At 44.2% G+C, this 13,223-nt stretch overlaps 1 protein-coding gene across 2 annotated transcripts in view; it reads right to left on the bottom strand.

Annotated features, from left to right (window-relative positions):
• LOC140394211 (3-phosphoinositide-dependent protein kinase 1-like) overlaps positions 1 to 2,116 on the bottom strand; it is a 127,317-nt gene extending 125,201 nt beyond the window's left edge. The window contains exon 1 of one of the 2 annotated variants that reach the window (XM_072481206.1): positions 1,962 to 2,116. In XM_072481206.1, the coding sequence (XP_072337307.1) occupies positions 1,962 to 1,985 (24 nt within the window). In that variant the 5' untranslated portion in view covers positions 1,986 to 2,116. Of the gene's footprint in view, positions 1 to 1,834 lie in introns of both variants that reach the window. The other variant, XM_072481207.1, reaches the window with a different exon arrangement.
• Between the last annotated feature and the right edge of the window lie 11,107 nt (positions 2,117 to 13,223).

Here is a 13,223-nt window from a genome sequence, read left to right as displayed (position 1 = left end):
CACACACACACCCCAGCGCACACACACACACCCCAGCGCACCCCCCCATCACACACACCCCCCATCACACACACCCCCCATCACACACACCCCCCATCACACACACCCCCCATCACACACACCCCCCATCACACACACTGCATTATAGGAAGGATGTGGAAGCACTGGAGAGGGTGCAGAGGAGATTTACCAGAATGTTGCCTGGTATGGAGGGAAGATCTTATGAGGAAAGGCTAAGGGGCTGTTTTCGTTAGAGAGAAAAAGGTTAAGAAGTGACATGCAAGATGATCAGAGGATTGGTTAGGGTGGATAGTGAGAGCCTTTTTCCTCGGATGGTGATGTCTAGCACGAGGGGACATAGCTTTAAATTGAGGGGAGATAGATATAGGACAGATGTCAGAGGTAGGTTCTTTACTCAGAGAGTAGTAAGAGTGTGGAATGCCCTGCCTGCAACAGTAGTGGACTCGCCAACACTAAGGGCATTCAAATGGTCATTGGATCGACATATGGACGATAAGGGAATAGTGTAGATGGGCTTTAAGAGTGGTTTCACAGGTCGGCGCAACATCGAGGGCCGAAGGGCCTGTACTGCGCTGTAATGTTCTATGTTCACGCCACCCTCCCATCACACACACCACCCTCCCATCACACACACCACCCTCCCATCACACCCACCACCCACCCCATCACACACACCACCCACCCCATCACACACACCACCCACCCCATCACACACACCCCCACCCCATCACACACACCCAACCCCATACACAACCCCTCCATCCCTCATCTCACACACACATCACCCCCACCACACACACTCCCCCGCCCCCACCCGACACATCCACCCCATCACACACAACCAGCCTACTTGTCATTGAAGCCTACTTGTGACAATAAGCGATTATCACCCCCCCATTACACACACACCCCCACCCCATCACACTCACCCAACCCCCCCATCACACTCACCCAACCCACCCATCACACTCATCCACCCCCCCATCACACTCATCCACCCCCCCATCACACTCATCCACCCCCCACCCCATCACACACACCACCACCCCATCACACACACCCAACCCCATACACAACCCCTCCATCCATCATCTCACACACACATCACCCCCACCACACACACTCCCCCGCCCCCACCCGACACAACCACCCCATCACACAACCAGCCTACTTGTCATTGAAGCCAACCTGTGACAATAAGCGATCACCCCCCCCCATTACGCACACACCCATCACACTCACACCCCCACCCAACCCCCCCATCACACTCATCCACCCCCCCATCACACTCACCCACCCCCCCATCACTCATCCACCCCCCACCCCATCACTCACCCACCCCATCACTCACTCACCCACCCCATCACACACACCCACAACCACCCCCATCACACACAGCCCCCCCCCCATCACACACACCCACAACCACCCCCATCTCACACAGCCCCCCCCCCATCACACACACCCACAACCACCCCCATCACACACAGCCCCCCCCCCCCATCGCATACCCCCGCCACCACACACACAACCGCATCACCCCCCCCCCCCCCTCCCCCCCCATCTGACACACCACCCTCCCATCACACACATATTCCCCCATAAACATCCCACTCTCATTTACAAACGCGCACACTCGGGAGGAAGCAGAGGGACAATTTGATTATGGACCAACTTAGTGAGGTCAGACTGAGAAAGTACATGCATTCCCAGCCCGGCGCAAAGGCGCTGCCCAATCCGCAGCAATACTAATCCAGCCCCTATTTTAAACGTGTCACGGCCAGGGCTGAGCGTTGGGTAGGGGGAGTCGCACCTGGCCGCACATCTTCTTGATCCTTGAAGATGGGCCTGTCGCCTCGCACAGATTTTCTGTGTAGAGTGCGTGTAAAGCCCTCGCTGTGCGCACACCAGGGCGTGTGATTCAGGCCGCCGTTACGTACCATCTGGCTGGTGGTTCTCGCCATGGATTCAGACCCCGGCCTGCCTCCTGGTGCCGGGCCCCGGCGCTGATCACTGCCGCCGGTCAGCGGTTGCTCCCTCCGCCATTTTCCCTCTCCCGACTCCTTACGTCATAGCACAACAATGCGCCTCGGCCCAACCGGAAGTCCCGCCCTCCATTCGCCTTCTGATTGGCAACTGAGCCGGCGCCCGGCTTCCCGCCATGTTGTCCTATGGTCCCATTGGCTGCGCCAGTGACACTCAAAGAACAAACTGGCCTATCGTATCGCACGGTGAACCGCCCCCTTCTTGGGTATCAGTGCTGCGCATGTGCACGCGAGGACAGGGCAAGTTTTAAGGGTTGGTTCAATGTGCCAACTTTGCATTCATAATAATAATGATAATAAGAATCGCTTATCATCACAAATAGGCTTCAATGAAGTTACTGTGAAAAGCCCCTAGTCGCCCACTCATTGAGTTAAAGAAAGACTTGCGTTGTTTATATAACACCGTTCACGCCTACCAGGCACCACAAAGCCCTTTGCAGCTCATGAAGTACTTTTCAGAAATAAAATCAGAAAATACAGGAAAAGCTCAGCAGGTTTGGCAGCATCTGTGGAGAGAAAGAGTTAACGTTTCAAGTCTATTTGACTCCTTTTTAATAAATGTGGTTGCTGTCGTGATGTAGGAAACAGAGCAGCCAATTTGTATACAGCAAATCCCCACAAACAGCAATATTAGAATGTCCAGATAACATTTTGGTGTTATTGTTTTGAGGGATATATATTGACAAAATGAAATGAAAATCGCTTATTGTCACAAGTAGGCTTCAAATGAAGTTACTGTGAAAAGCCCCTAGTCGCCACATTCCGGCGCCTGTTACAGGAATTGAACTGTGCTGTTGGCCTGCCTTGGTCTGCTTTCAAAGCCAGCAATTTAGCCCTGTGCTAAACAGAAAAGCCTGGGATACCTCACCTGCTCTTCTTCTAAATAGCATCAATGGTTATTTTCCATCCACCTGAAAGAAGTAACAGAGCCTCAGCTTAACATCACATCCAAAAGACAGCACCTCTGACAGTGCAGCACCTGCACAACACTTCATTGCTGTGTCAGCCTCAATATTTGTGCCACCTACCGGAATGGGACTTCAGCACACAACCTTGTGACTCAAGTGAAAGTGAACCTCAAGTCTTTTATTGTTACATTATATCCAGTTCTTATTTGTGTGATATAAAATGTTTATGATATGAAAAACACCTAAAAGTTGTTTACTCAAAAGCATAATTGTCTTTTGGAAAACAACATATCATCGGGATAGTTGAGTTGAAAGTTCCAATGTAAAAATCTATTGCATTGCTTGGCTGGTGCCCCAGAATTTCTGATCTTGGACAGATTCCCTGGCCGGGTTCTCCGTCGGTGGGGTTCTCCGTTTCACCAGCAGTGGACTCACGCCCATGGATTGTGGGCCTGGGGTGCCCACAATAGCAAACACCATTGGCCGGTTGCCGGGACGGAGAATCCCGCTGCCGGCAGGGACGCACTGCACCAGAAAATGGATGAGGCGGAACGGAGAATCCCACAATCTATTTCCAACCCAAAGGGCAGCACGGTGGCGCAGTGGGTTAGCCCTGCTGCCTCATGGTGCCGAGGTCCCAGGTTCGATTCCAGCTCTGGGTCACTGTCCGTGTGGAGTTTGCACATTCTCCCTGTGTTTGCGTGGGTTTCGCCCTCACAACCCAAAGATGTGCAGTCTAGGTGGATTGGCCACGCTAAATTGCCCCTTAATTGGAAAAAATGAATTGTGTACTCTAAATTAGGAAAAAAACTATTTCCAACCCAGGTCATATATTAAAGTTACCTACTTCCCAAGATTTTATGCGTGAGTCTCCTGATGGAGCGTCCTTCTAAACACATGCAATATCTTCACAGGGAGATTTTTGTACATCTTTGCAGAAGCCATGCCCCTTTCTACAGAACTACCTGCCATATTCCAGTAAGTAGAGAGTTTAAAAGTCCAAAAACCACTTTGAGAAGTTATGGAGAGAAGGTAAGTGCGTTGGCCGGTGGAGGGGCCGTTGGTGAAGATAAGTCGGAGGTGGTTCAGGGGCATATTCAGGAGAGGATGCGTGCTACTCAGGTGGTCAGGAGAGCCCATTTTGGGTGGGTTAGGTGATGGTAAGTCAGAGGGCGTTAAAGGGTGTATTTAGGAAGGGGGTAGGGTGCTACTTTAACTCAAAGCTTTGGAGGGTTACAGATGCAGGGAAATTGTCCCCAAGAAGCCCAAACGCGCTGGGCAATTGTCATGTAATCTGTGTGTCAGGACCCAGCGCATTATGGGGAGATACCTTTAGGGCACACGCTTCTGGAGATAAGGGTTTCTGGGCCAATATCAATGCAAGAGCAGCTAAAGGTCACTGTTGACATTCCCACCAGTTTAATGATTGAGTAGACTTCCCTGGAAATTTCTAAAATGTAAATGAAATGTGTGTACTGTTACATGGATATGTTAACTGTGAAAGGAAAAAAAACTTGATATTACACTTTCCACAATCTAGTAACTTTGGCACATTCCATAGTAATAGGGGGACGGGTGCAGTACGGACATGCAGCGGTTAGCACTACTGCCTCACAACGCCGAGGTGGACATTCTCCGCGTGCCTGTGTGGGTCTCATCCCCACAACCCAAAGATGTGCAGGTTAGGTGGATTGGCCACACTAAATTACCCCTTAATTGGAAAAAAAATTGGGCACTCTAAATTTGTTTTAAAAAAGTAATAGGACCTGGGCAGGAGGATGCTGAAGCAAAAATTCCGATACAATAACTTTAGATCCAGCCCTTCTGTTTTCTACATCAAAAACAGTAGCTCCTTAAAATTAGTTTAGCATCAGTACTTGCATTCATTGGTGTTGCTGATTTCCAAATAGCAATGGAGTTTGGGATGTGGATGGGGTTATGGCAGAATTTTTTTTTTAAATTTAGGGTACCCAATTATATATTTTTTCTTCAATTAAGGGGCAATTTAGCATGGCCAATCCACCCACCCTGCGCATTTTTGGGTTGTGGGGGTGAAACCCACGCAGACACAGGGAGAATGTGCAAACTCGACAGTGTCATGTGAGAATACCTTTAAGAAATGGGTGTTTATAAATGGGTGTGTATATAAATATCCGTAGTGAGAGTACCTTTAAGAAATGGGTGTTTATTATTGCAGTGATGTCAGAGAGTGGGTGGAGCTGGGCTGTCTGTCAGCTTTTTACTTTCGCTTTAGGCTGTTTGCTGCAGGGTGTGTTTTAGTTTCGTTTTCAGAGCTGGATAGCTGCAGTCACAGCCAGAAGGTGCATGAGTCTCTCTGTAATCTAAAGAATGTAAATCGATCCTTTGGTGATTTAAAACTAATAACTGCTCCCAGTAGTGACTGTAACCTGATGTGCTTCTGTTACAGGTTTTGTTTTTAAGTCTTATGGATGTTAAAACGAAAGCTTAAAGGATTACTTAGTGTTGTAGTCTTTGGGGGTTGTATTTGAATTAATGGTTGCTGCATGTTTTAAAAAGGTTAACTTGAGTTCGTAGAATAAACATTGTTTTGCTTTAAAAAATACTTTTCCATTTCTGCTGCACCACACCTGGTGAGTGGGCTGTGTGCTCCCACACCACAATCTATTAAAAGTTGTGGGGCAGGTGAACTCCATGATACACTTTGGGGTTCTCTAAACACTGGCCCATAACAAATTGGGGGCTTGTCCGGGATAAAAGTCTATCTATTGGATTGGCTTTGTGAACTTAAAGACAGCGAGGGGTGAGCATATTGTGGTTGCTTTTCAGGTGTGGTATTCTAGTTTCAGTGGGGAGTGTGTTGTGGACAATGGCTCTCTCAGAGGCTCTGAAGTTTTTGGTGGTGGAGACGGTCACACGCAGTACCTTACGGACAGAGACTAAAAGCATACTGTTAGATTTGGCAAAAACATTGCAGTTAACATTACCTGACAAAATGTGAAAAGATGAGGTAATTATGGCGGTGGCTAAGCATTTAAAGTTGACTGAGATACAGTTTGACTCATTGGAAATGGCAAAAATTCAGTTACAAATTAAACAAATGGAACATGAGAAAGAATTAAAGCAGCTTGAATACAAAAGAGATAGAGAGGAAAAAGAAAGAGAAAGGAAGGTACAGATAAGGGAAAAAGATAAAGAGGGAGAGTTTGAACATCAGAAAATGGCCATGAAGCATGACAGTCAGTTAAAATTGGCAGGCGTAAAGGGAAACGTAAAGTTGGATGATTGTGATGATGATAGTGAGAAAGAGTGTCATAGTCAAAGGCTTGGTGGTGATCTATTTAAATATGTCCAAGCATTGCCAAGGTTTGATGAGAAGGAGGTAGAAGCCTTTTTCATTTCATTTGAGAAGGTGGCGAAACAAATGAAATGGCCATAGGGCATGTGAGCATTACTGATTCAAACAAAGCTGGTAGGTAGGGCTAATGAAGTGTTTGCATCACTATCAGAGGAGGTATCTGAGTAGTATGAGAAGGTGAAAAAATCCATCTTCGGTGCATATGAACTAGTGCCTGAAGCATACAGACAAAGGTTTAGAAATTTAAGGAAAGAATTTGGTCAAACATACATGGTGTTTGAAAGGATCAAACAGAGTAATTTTGAAAGCTGGATAAGAGCTTTGAAAATAGACCAAACATATGAAGCTCTCAGAGAAATTATACTTTTGGAGGAATTTAAAACTTCAATTCCTGATGTAGTGAGAACTCATGTGGAAGAACAGAGGGCTAAAACTGCGAGATTAGCAGCAGGAATGGGAGATGATTATGAATTAGTTCATAAATCAAAGCTTGGTTCCCGACATCAGTTTCAGCCTGTGAGGGATAGAAAATGGGGACATGAAAAATACTCAAGTGGTAAAGGTGATCTGATGGGAGATAATAAGGAGAGTGTACCTCAGATTAAAAAAGAAATCCAGGAGGGTGGAAAAGAAATTAAAAGTTTCAAATGTTTTCACTGTAATAAACTAGGCCATGTAAAGTCACAGTGTTGGTGGTTGAAGAAAAGCACTGGGAAGGCTGATGTGGTAAAACAGGATAAGACAGTGGGGTTTGTTAAAGTGGTAAAGGAAAGGCCAAGTGAAACAAAGGAGGTGCAAAGGATTGTACAGCCTGATCAAGAGATGATTGATAAGAAGGTGCCAGATCTCTTTAAAGAATTTACTTGTGTGGGTAAAGTTTACTCATGTATATCAGGAGGAGCAGGTAAAAAAGTCACAATTTTAAGAGATACGGGAGCTAGTCAATCTTTAATGGTAAGAGATGAGGAGTTATGTAGCTTGTGAAGAATGTTGCCGGAAAAGGTGGTAATATGTAGAATTCAGGGTGAGAGGAGTAGTGTTCCATTATTTAAGGTAAGGTTGGAAAGTCCAGTGAAGAGTGGTGAAGTGGTAGTAGGAGTATTAGGGAAACTATCTTGTCCAGGAATACAGTTTATCTTGGGTAATGATATAGCTGGATCGCAGGTGGGAGTGATGCCTACTGTGGTTGATAAGCCAGTGGAAAATCAGACAACTGAAGGGTTGAAGGACGAATATCTTGGGATTTTTACGGATTGTGTAGTAACAAGGTTGCAAAGTCACAGGTTAAGACAAGAGGAGAAATCAAAGAGTGAAGATGAAGTTGAAGTGCAATTATCAGAAACAATTTTTGATCAGGTGGTTGAAAAAGAACAAGACAGGTGGAGGATGAGGCGGATATTTTTAGTTCAGGAAAATTGCCGGAGTTACAACAGAAAGATATAGAAATAAAACAGATGTATCACAAAGCATATGCGCAAGAGGAATCTGAGTGTGTACCAGAGTGTTATTACCGTAAAAGTGATGTCTTGATGAGAAAATGGAGACCTTTACAAATGCAGGCAGATGAAAAGTGGGCAGAAATTCATCAAGTAGTATTGCCGGTAGGGTATAGAAAGGAGGTGTTGCGAGTTGCACATGAGGTACCAGTGGGAGGTCATTTGGGAATAAGAAAAACTCAAGCTAAAATCCAAAAACATTTTTATTGGCCTGGACTACATAAAGATGTAGTTAAATTTTGTCAATCATGTCACACATGTCAAGTGATAGGGAAACCTCAAGCAGTGATCAAATCAGCACCCTTAATACCCATGCCAGCATTTGAGGAACCTTTTACAAGGGTCCTAATTGATTGCGTAGGACCGCTTCCTAAAACAAAAAGTGGGAATCAATATTTTTTGACTATGACGGATGTGTCTGCTAGATTTCCACAGGCCATTCCAGTACGTAATATTACAGCTAAAAAGATTGTGGAGGAATTACTTAAATTCTTTACTGGATATGGACTTCCCACAGAAATACAATCGGATCAAGGATCAAATTTTACCTCAAGGTTATTCAAAGAAGTTATGGATAGCTTAGGAATAAAACAATTTAAATCAACTACGTACCATCCAGAATCGCAGGGTGCGTTAGAAAGGTGGCCTCAGGCATTAAAGACAATGTTGAGGGCTTGTCATGATTATCCAGAGGATTGGGATAAAGGAATTCCATTCGTACTGTTTGCAATTAGGGATGCACCTAATGAGTCAACCAAATTCAGTCCTTTTGAACTAATTTTTGGTCATGTGGTAAGAGGACCACTTAAATTGATTAAGGAAAAATTGGTGGGTGAGAAATCGGAAATTACACTATTGGATTACGTGTCAAATTTTAGGGAACGATTAAACAGAGCAGGTGAATTGGCTAGACAACATTTGAAAGTTGCACAAAATGTGATGAAACGGGTCGTGGCCAAGAAATCCAGAGTTCGTAGTTTTGCCAGTGGAGATAAAGTTTTAGTGTTGTTACCAGTGGTAAGTGAGCCTTTAAAAGCAAGGTTTTGTGGACCTTATCAGATTGAAAGGAAATTAAGTGAGGTGAATTATGTGGTAAAAACGCCAGATAGAAGGAAGACTCACCGAGTGTGTCATGTGAATCTGCTTAAAAGGTACTTTGAAAGGGAAGGAGAGAAAAAGGAGGAGGTTTTAGTGATTCTAACTCAAAGTGACAAACCAAATCCAGATGACTGTGAATTTGACATACCTGAAATTAAATTGGAAAAAGAGGATGTTCTTAAAAATTGGGATAGATTGTTGAGTTACCTTCCAGAGGAAAAACAAACTGACCTGAAAGAGTTATTGATATCACATGGGCAAGTTTGTGGAGATAAATTGGAAGTACTAAAATGGCTATACATGATGTAGATGTGGGAAGTGCTGTTCCAATCAAACAACATCCATACAGACTTAACCCTTTAAAATTGGCACAGGTTAACAAAGAGATTGAGAGTCTGCTTAAAAATGGCACAATTGAAGTGGGTTACAGCCAATGGAGCTCACCCATAGTGATGGTACCTAAACCGGACGGTACCCAATGTTAGTGTGTGGACTATAGAAAGATTAATGCAGTTACAAGAACGGACTCTTATCCTATCCCACGTTTGGAGGATTGCATTGAGAAAGTGGGACAATCAGCTTTTATTTCCAAACTGGATTTACTTAAAGGTTACTGGCAGGTACCTTTATCCGAAAGGGTGAAGAAGATTTCGGCTTTTGTGACTCCAGATGGTATATACCAATTCAAAGTTATGCAATTTGGCATGAAAAATGCCCCAGCTACATTTCAACGGTAACTAACAAAGTTATTTCAGGATTACCCAATTGTGCGGTATACATTGCCGATCTGGTAATTTTCAGCCAGACATGGAAAGAACATTTAAAACATCTGATGGAGTTATTCAATCGACTTCAGGAGGCGGTTTTCATGATAAACCTATTCAAAAGTGAATTTGGAAAAGCCCAAGTCACTTTCCTTGGCCATACAATTGGACAGGGTCGAATGGTCCCACGGGATGTGAAAACAAAAGTTATTGGGGAGTTTCTGATACCCTCGACACGACGGGAAATAATGCGATTTCTTGGTATGAGTGGTTTTTACCGGAAATTTGTACTGAATTTCAACAGTGAGCTCGCTCCACTGACAGACTTAGAACATAATAAGAACATAAGAACGAGGAGCAGGAGTAGGCCATCTGGCCCCTCGAGCCTGCTCCACCATTCAAAGATCATGGCTGATCTTTTGTGGACTCAGCTCCACTTTCCGGCCCGAACACCATAACCCTTAATCCCTTTATTTTCAAAAAACTATCTATCTTTATCTTAAAAACATTTAATGAAGGAGCCTCTCCTGCTTCACTGGGCAAAGAATTCCATAGATTCACAACCCTTTGGGTGAAGAAGTTCCTCCTAAACTCAGTCCTAAATCTACTTCCCCTTATTTTGAGGCTATGCCCCCTAGTTCTGCTTTCACCCGCCAGTGGAAACAACCTGCCCGCATCTATCCTATCTATTCCCTTCATAATCTTATATGTTTCTATACGATCCCCCCTCATCCTTCTAAATTCCAAGGAGTACAGTCCCAGTCTACTCAACCTCTCCTCGTAATCCAACCCCTTCAGCTCTGGGATTAACCTAGTGAATCTCCTCTGCACACCCTCCAGTGCCAGTACGTCCTTTCTCAAGTGAGGAGACCAAAACTGAACACAATACTCCAGGTGTGGCCTCACTAACACCTTATACAATTGCAGCAGAACCTCCCTAGTCTTAAACTCCATCCCCCTAGCAATGAAGGCCAAAATTCCATTTGCCTTCTTAATCACCTGTTGCACCTGAAAACCAACTTTTTGCGACTCATGCACTAGCACACCCAGGTCTCTCTGCACAGCAGCATGTTTTAATATTTTATCATTTAAATAATAATCCCTTTTGCTGTTATTCCTACCAAAATGGATAACCTCACATTTGTCAACATTGTATTCCATCTGCCAGACCCTATCCCATTCACTTAGCCTATCCAAATCCCTCTGCAGACTTCCAGTATCCTCTGCACTTTTTGCTTTACCACTTATCTTAGTGTCGTCTGCAAACTTGGACACATTGCCCTTGGTCCCCAACTCCAAATCATCTATGTGAATTGTGAACAGTTGTGGGCCCAACACTGATCCCTGAGGGACACCACTAGCTACTGATCGCCAACCAGAGAAACACCCATTAATCCCCACTCTTTGCTTTCTATTAATTAACCAATCGTCTATCCATGCTACTACTTTCCCCTTAATGCCATGCATCTTTATCTTATGCAACAACCTTTTGTGTGGCACCTTGTCAAAGGCTTTCTGGAAATCCAGATATACCACATCCATTGACTCCCCGTTATCTACTGCACTGTTAATGTCCTCAAAAAATTCCACTAAATTAGTTAGGCACGACCTGCCCTTTATGAACCCATGCTGCGTCTGCCAAATGGGACAATTTCCATCCAGATGCCTCGCTATTTCTTCCTTGATGATAGATTCCAGCATTTTCCCTACTACCGAAGTTAAGCTCACTGGCCTATAATTACCCGCTTTCTGCCTACCTCCTTTTTTAAACAGTGTTGTCACGTTTGCTAATTTCCAATCCGCCGGGACCACCCCAGAGTCTAGTGAATTTTGGTAAATTATCACTAGTGCATTTGCAATTTCTCTAGCCATCTCTTTTAGCACTCTGGGATGCATTCCAACAGGTCCAGGAGACTTGTCTACCTTTAGCCCCATTAGCTTGCCCATCACTACCTCCTTGGTGATAACAATCCTCTCAAGGTCCTCACCTGTCATAGCCTCATTTCCATCAGTCACTGGCATGTTATTTGTGTCTTCCACTGTGAAGACCGACCCAAAAAACCTGTTCAGTTCCTCAGCCATTTCCTCATCTCCCATTATTAAATCTCCCTTCTCATCCTCTAAAGGACCAATATTTACCTTAGCCACTCTTTTTTGTTTTATGTATTTGTAGAAACTTTTACTATCTGTTTTTATATTCTGAGCAAGTTTACTCTCATAATCTATCTTACTCTTCTTTATAGCTTTTTTAGTGGCTTTCTGTTGCCCCCTAAAGATTTCCCAGTCCTCTAGTCTCCCACTGATCTTTGCTACTTTGTATGTTTTTTCCTTCAATTTGATACTCTCCCTTATATCCTTAGTTATCCACGGTCGATTTTCCCTCTTTTTACCGTCCTTCCTTTTTGTTGGTATAAACCTTTGCTGAGCACTGTGAAAAATCACTTGGAAGGTTCTCCACTGTTCCTCAACTGTTTCACTATAAAGTCTTTGCTCCCAGTCTACCTTAGCTAGTTCTTCTCTCATCCCATTGTAATCTCCTTTGTTTAAGCACAAAACACTAGTGCTTGATTTTACCTTCTCACCCTCCATCTGTAGTTTAAATTCCACCATATTGTGATCGCTCCTTCCGAGAGGATCCCTAACTATGAGATCCTGAATCAATCCTGTCTCATTACACAGGACCAGATCTAGGACCGCTTGTTCCCTCGTAGGTTCCATTACATACTGTTCTAGGAAACTATCGCGGATACATTCTATAAACTCCTCCTCAAGGCTGCCTTGACCGACCTGGTTAAACCAATCAACATGTAGATTAAAATCCCCCATGATAACTGCTGTACCATTTCTACATGCATCTGTTATTTCTTTGTTTATTGCCTGCCCCACCATAATGTTACTATTTGGTGGCCTATAGATTACTCCTATCAGTGACTTTTTCGCCTTACTATTCCTGATTTCCACCCAAATGGATTCAACCTTATCCTCCATAGCACCAATGTCATCCCTTACTGTTGCCCGGATGTCATCCTTAAATAACAGAGCTACACCACCTCCCTTACCATCCACTCTGTCCTTCCGAAAAGTTTGATACTCTCGGATATTTAACTCCCAGTCGTGACCATCCTTTAACCATGTTTCAGTAATGGCCACTAAATCATAGTCATTCACGATGATTTGTGCCATCAACTCATTTACCTTATTCCGAATACTTCGAGCATTCAGGTAAAGTACACTTATGTTGGCTTTTTTACCTCTGTTCTGAATCTTAACACCTCGATCAGTAACCTCTCCTAAGTTATATTTCCTCTTAACCTTTCTCCTAATTTTCCTTGTCGTCGAACCCATATCTTCATGTAACAACCTGCTGCGTCGCTTACCATTAATGTTTTCACTTCCCGTTTTATTTCTTTTAGTCTTCCTGGTCCTATTCTCTGAGCTCCCCTCAGCCGCTGTACCTTGTACTGTCGCCCTTTTTGATTTTTGACTTTGGCTTCTCTGCCTTACACTTTCCCCCTTCCTGTCTTTTATTTCTGTCCCTGTTTTACTACCTTCCA

The sequence above is a fragment of the Scyliorhinus torazame genome, chromosome 17, assembly GCF_047496885.1.
Source record: "Scyliorhinus torazame isolate Kashiwa2021f chromosome 17, sScyTor2.1, whole genome shotgun sequence".
Taxonomy (NCBI): domain Eukaryota; kingdom Metazoa; phylum Chordata; class Chondrichthyes; order Carcharhiniformes; family Scyliorhinidae; genus Scyliorhinus; species Scyliorhinus torazame.
Note: the sequence above shows the minus strand (reverse complement) of the source record. Positions and strands in the feature narration are given on the sequence as shown.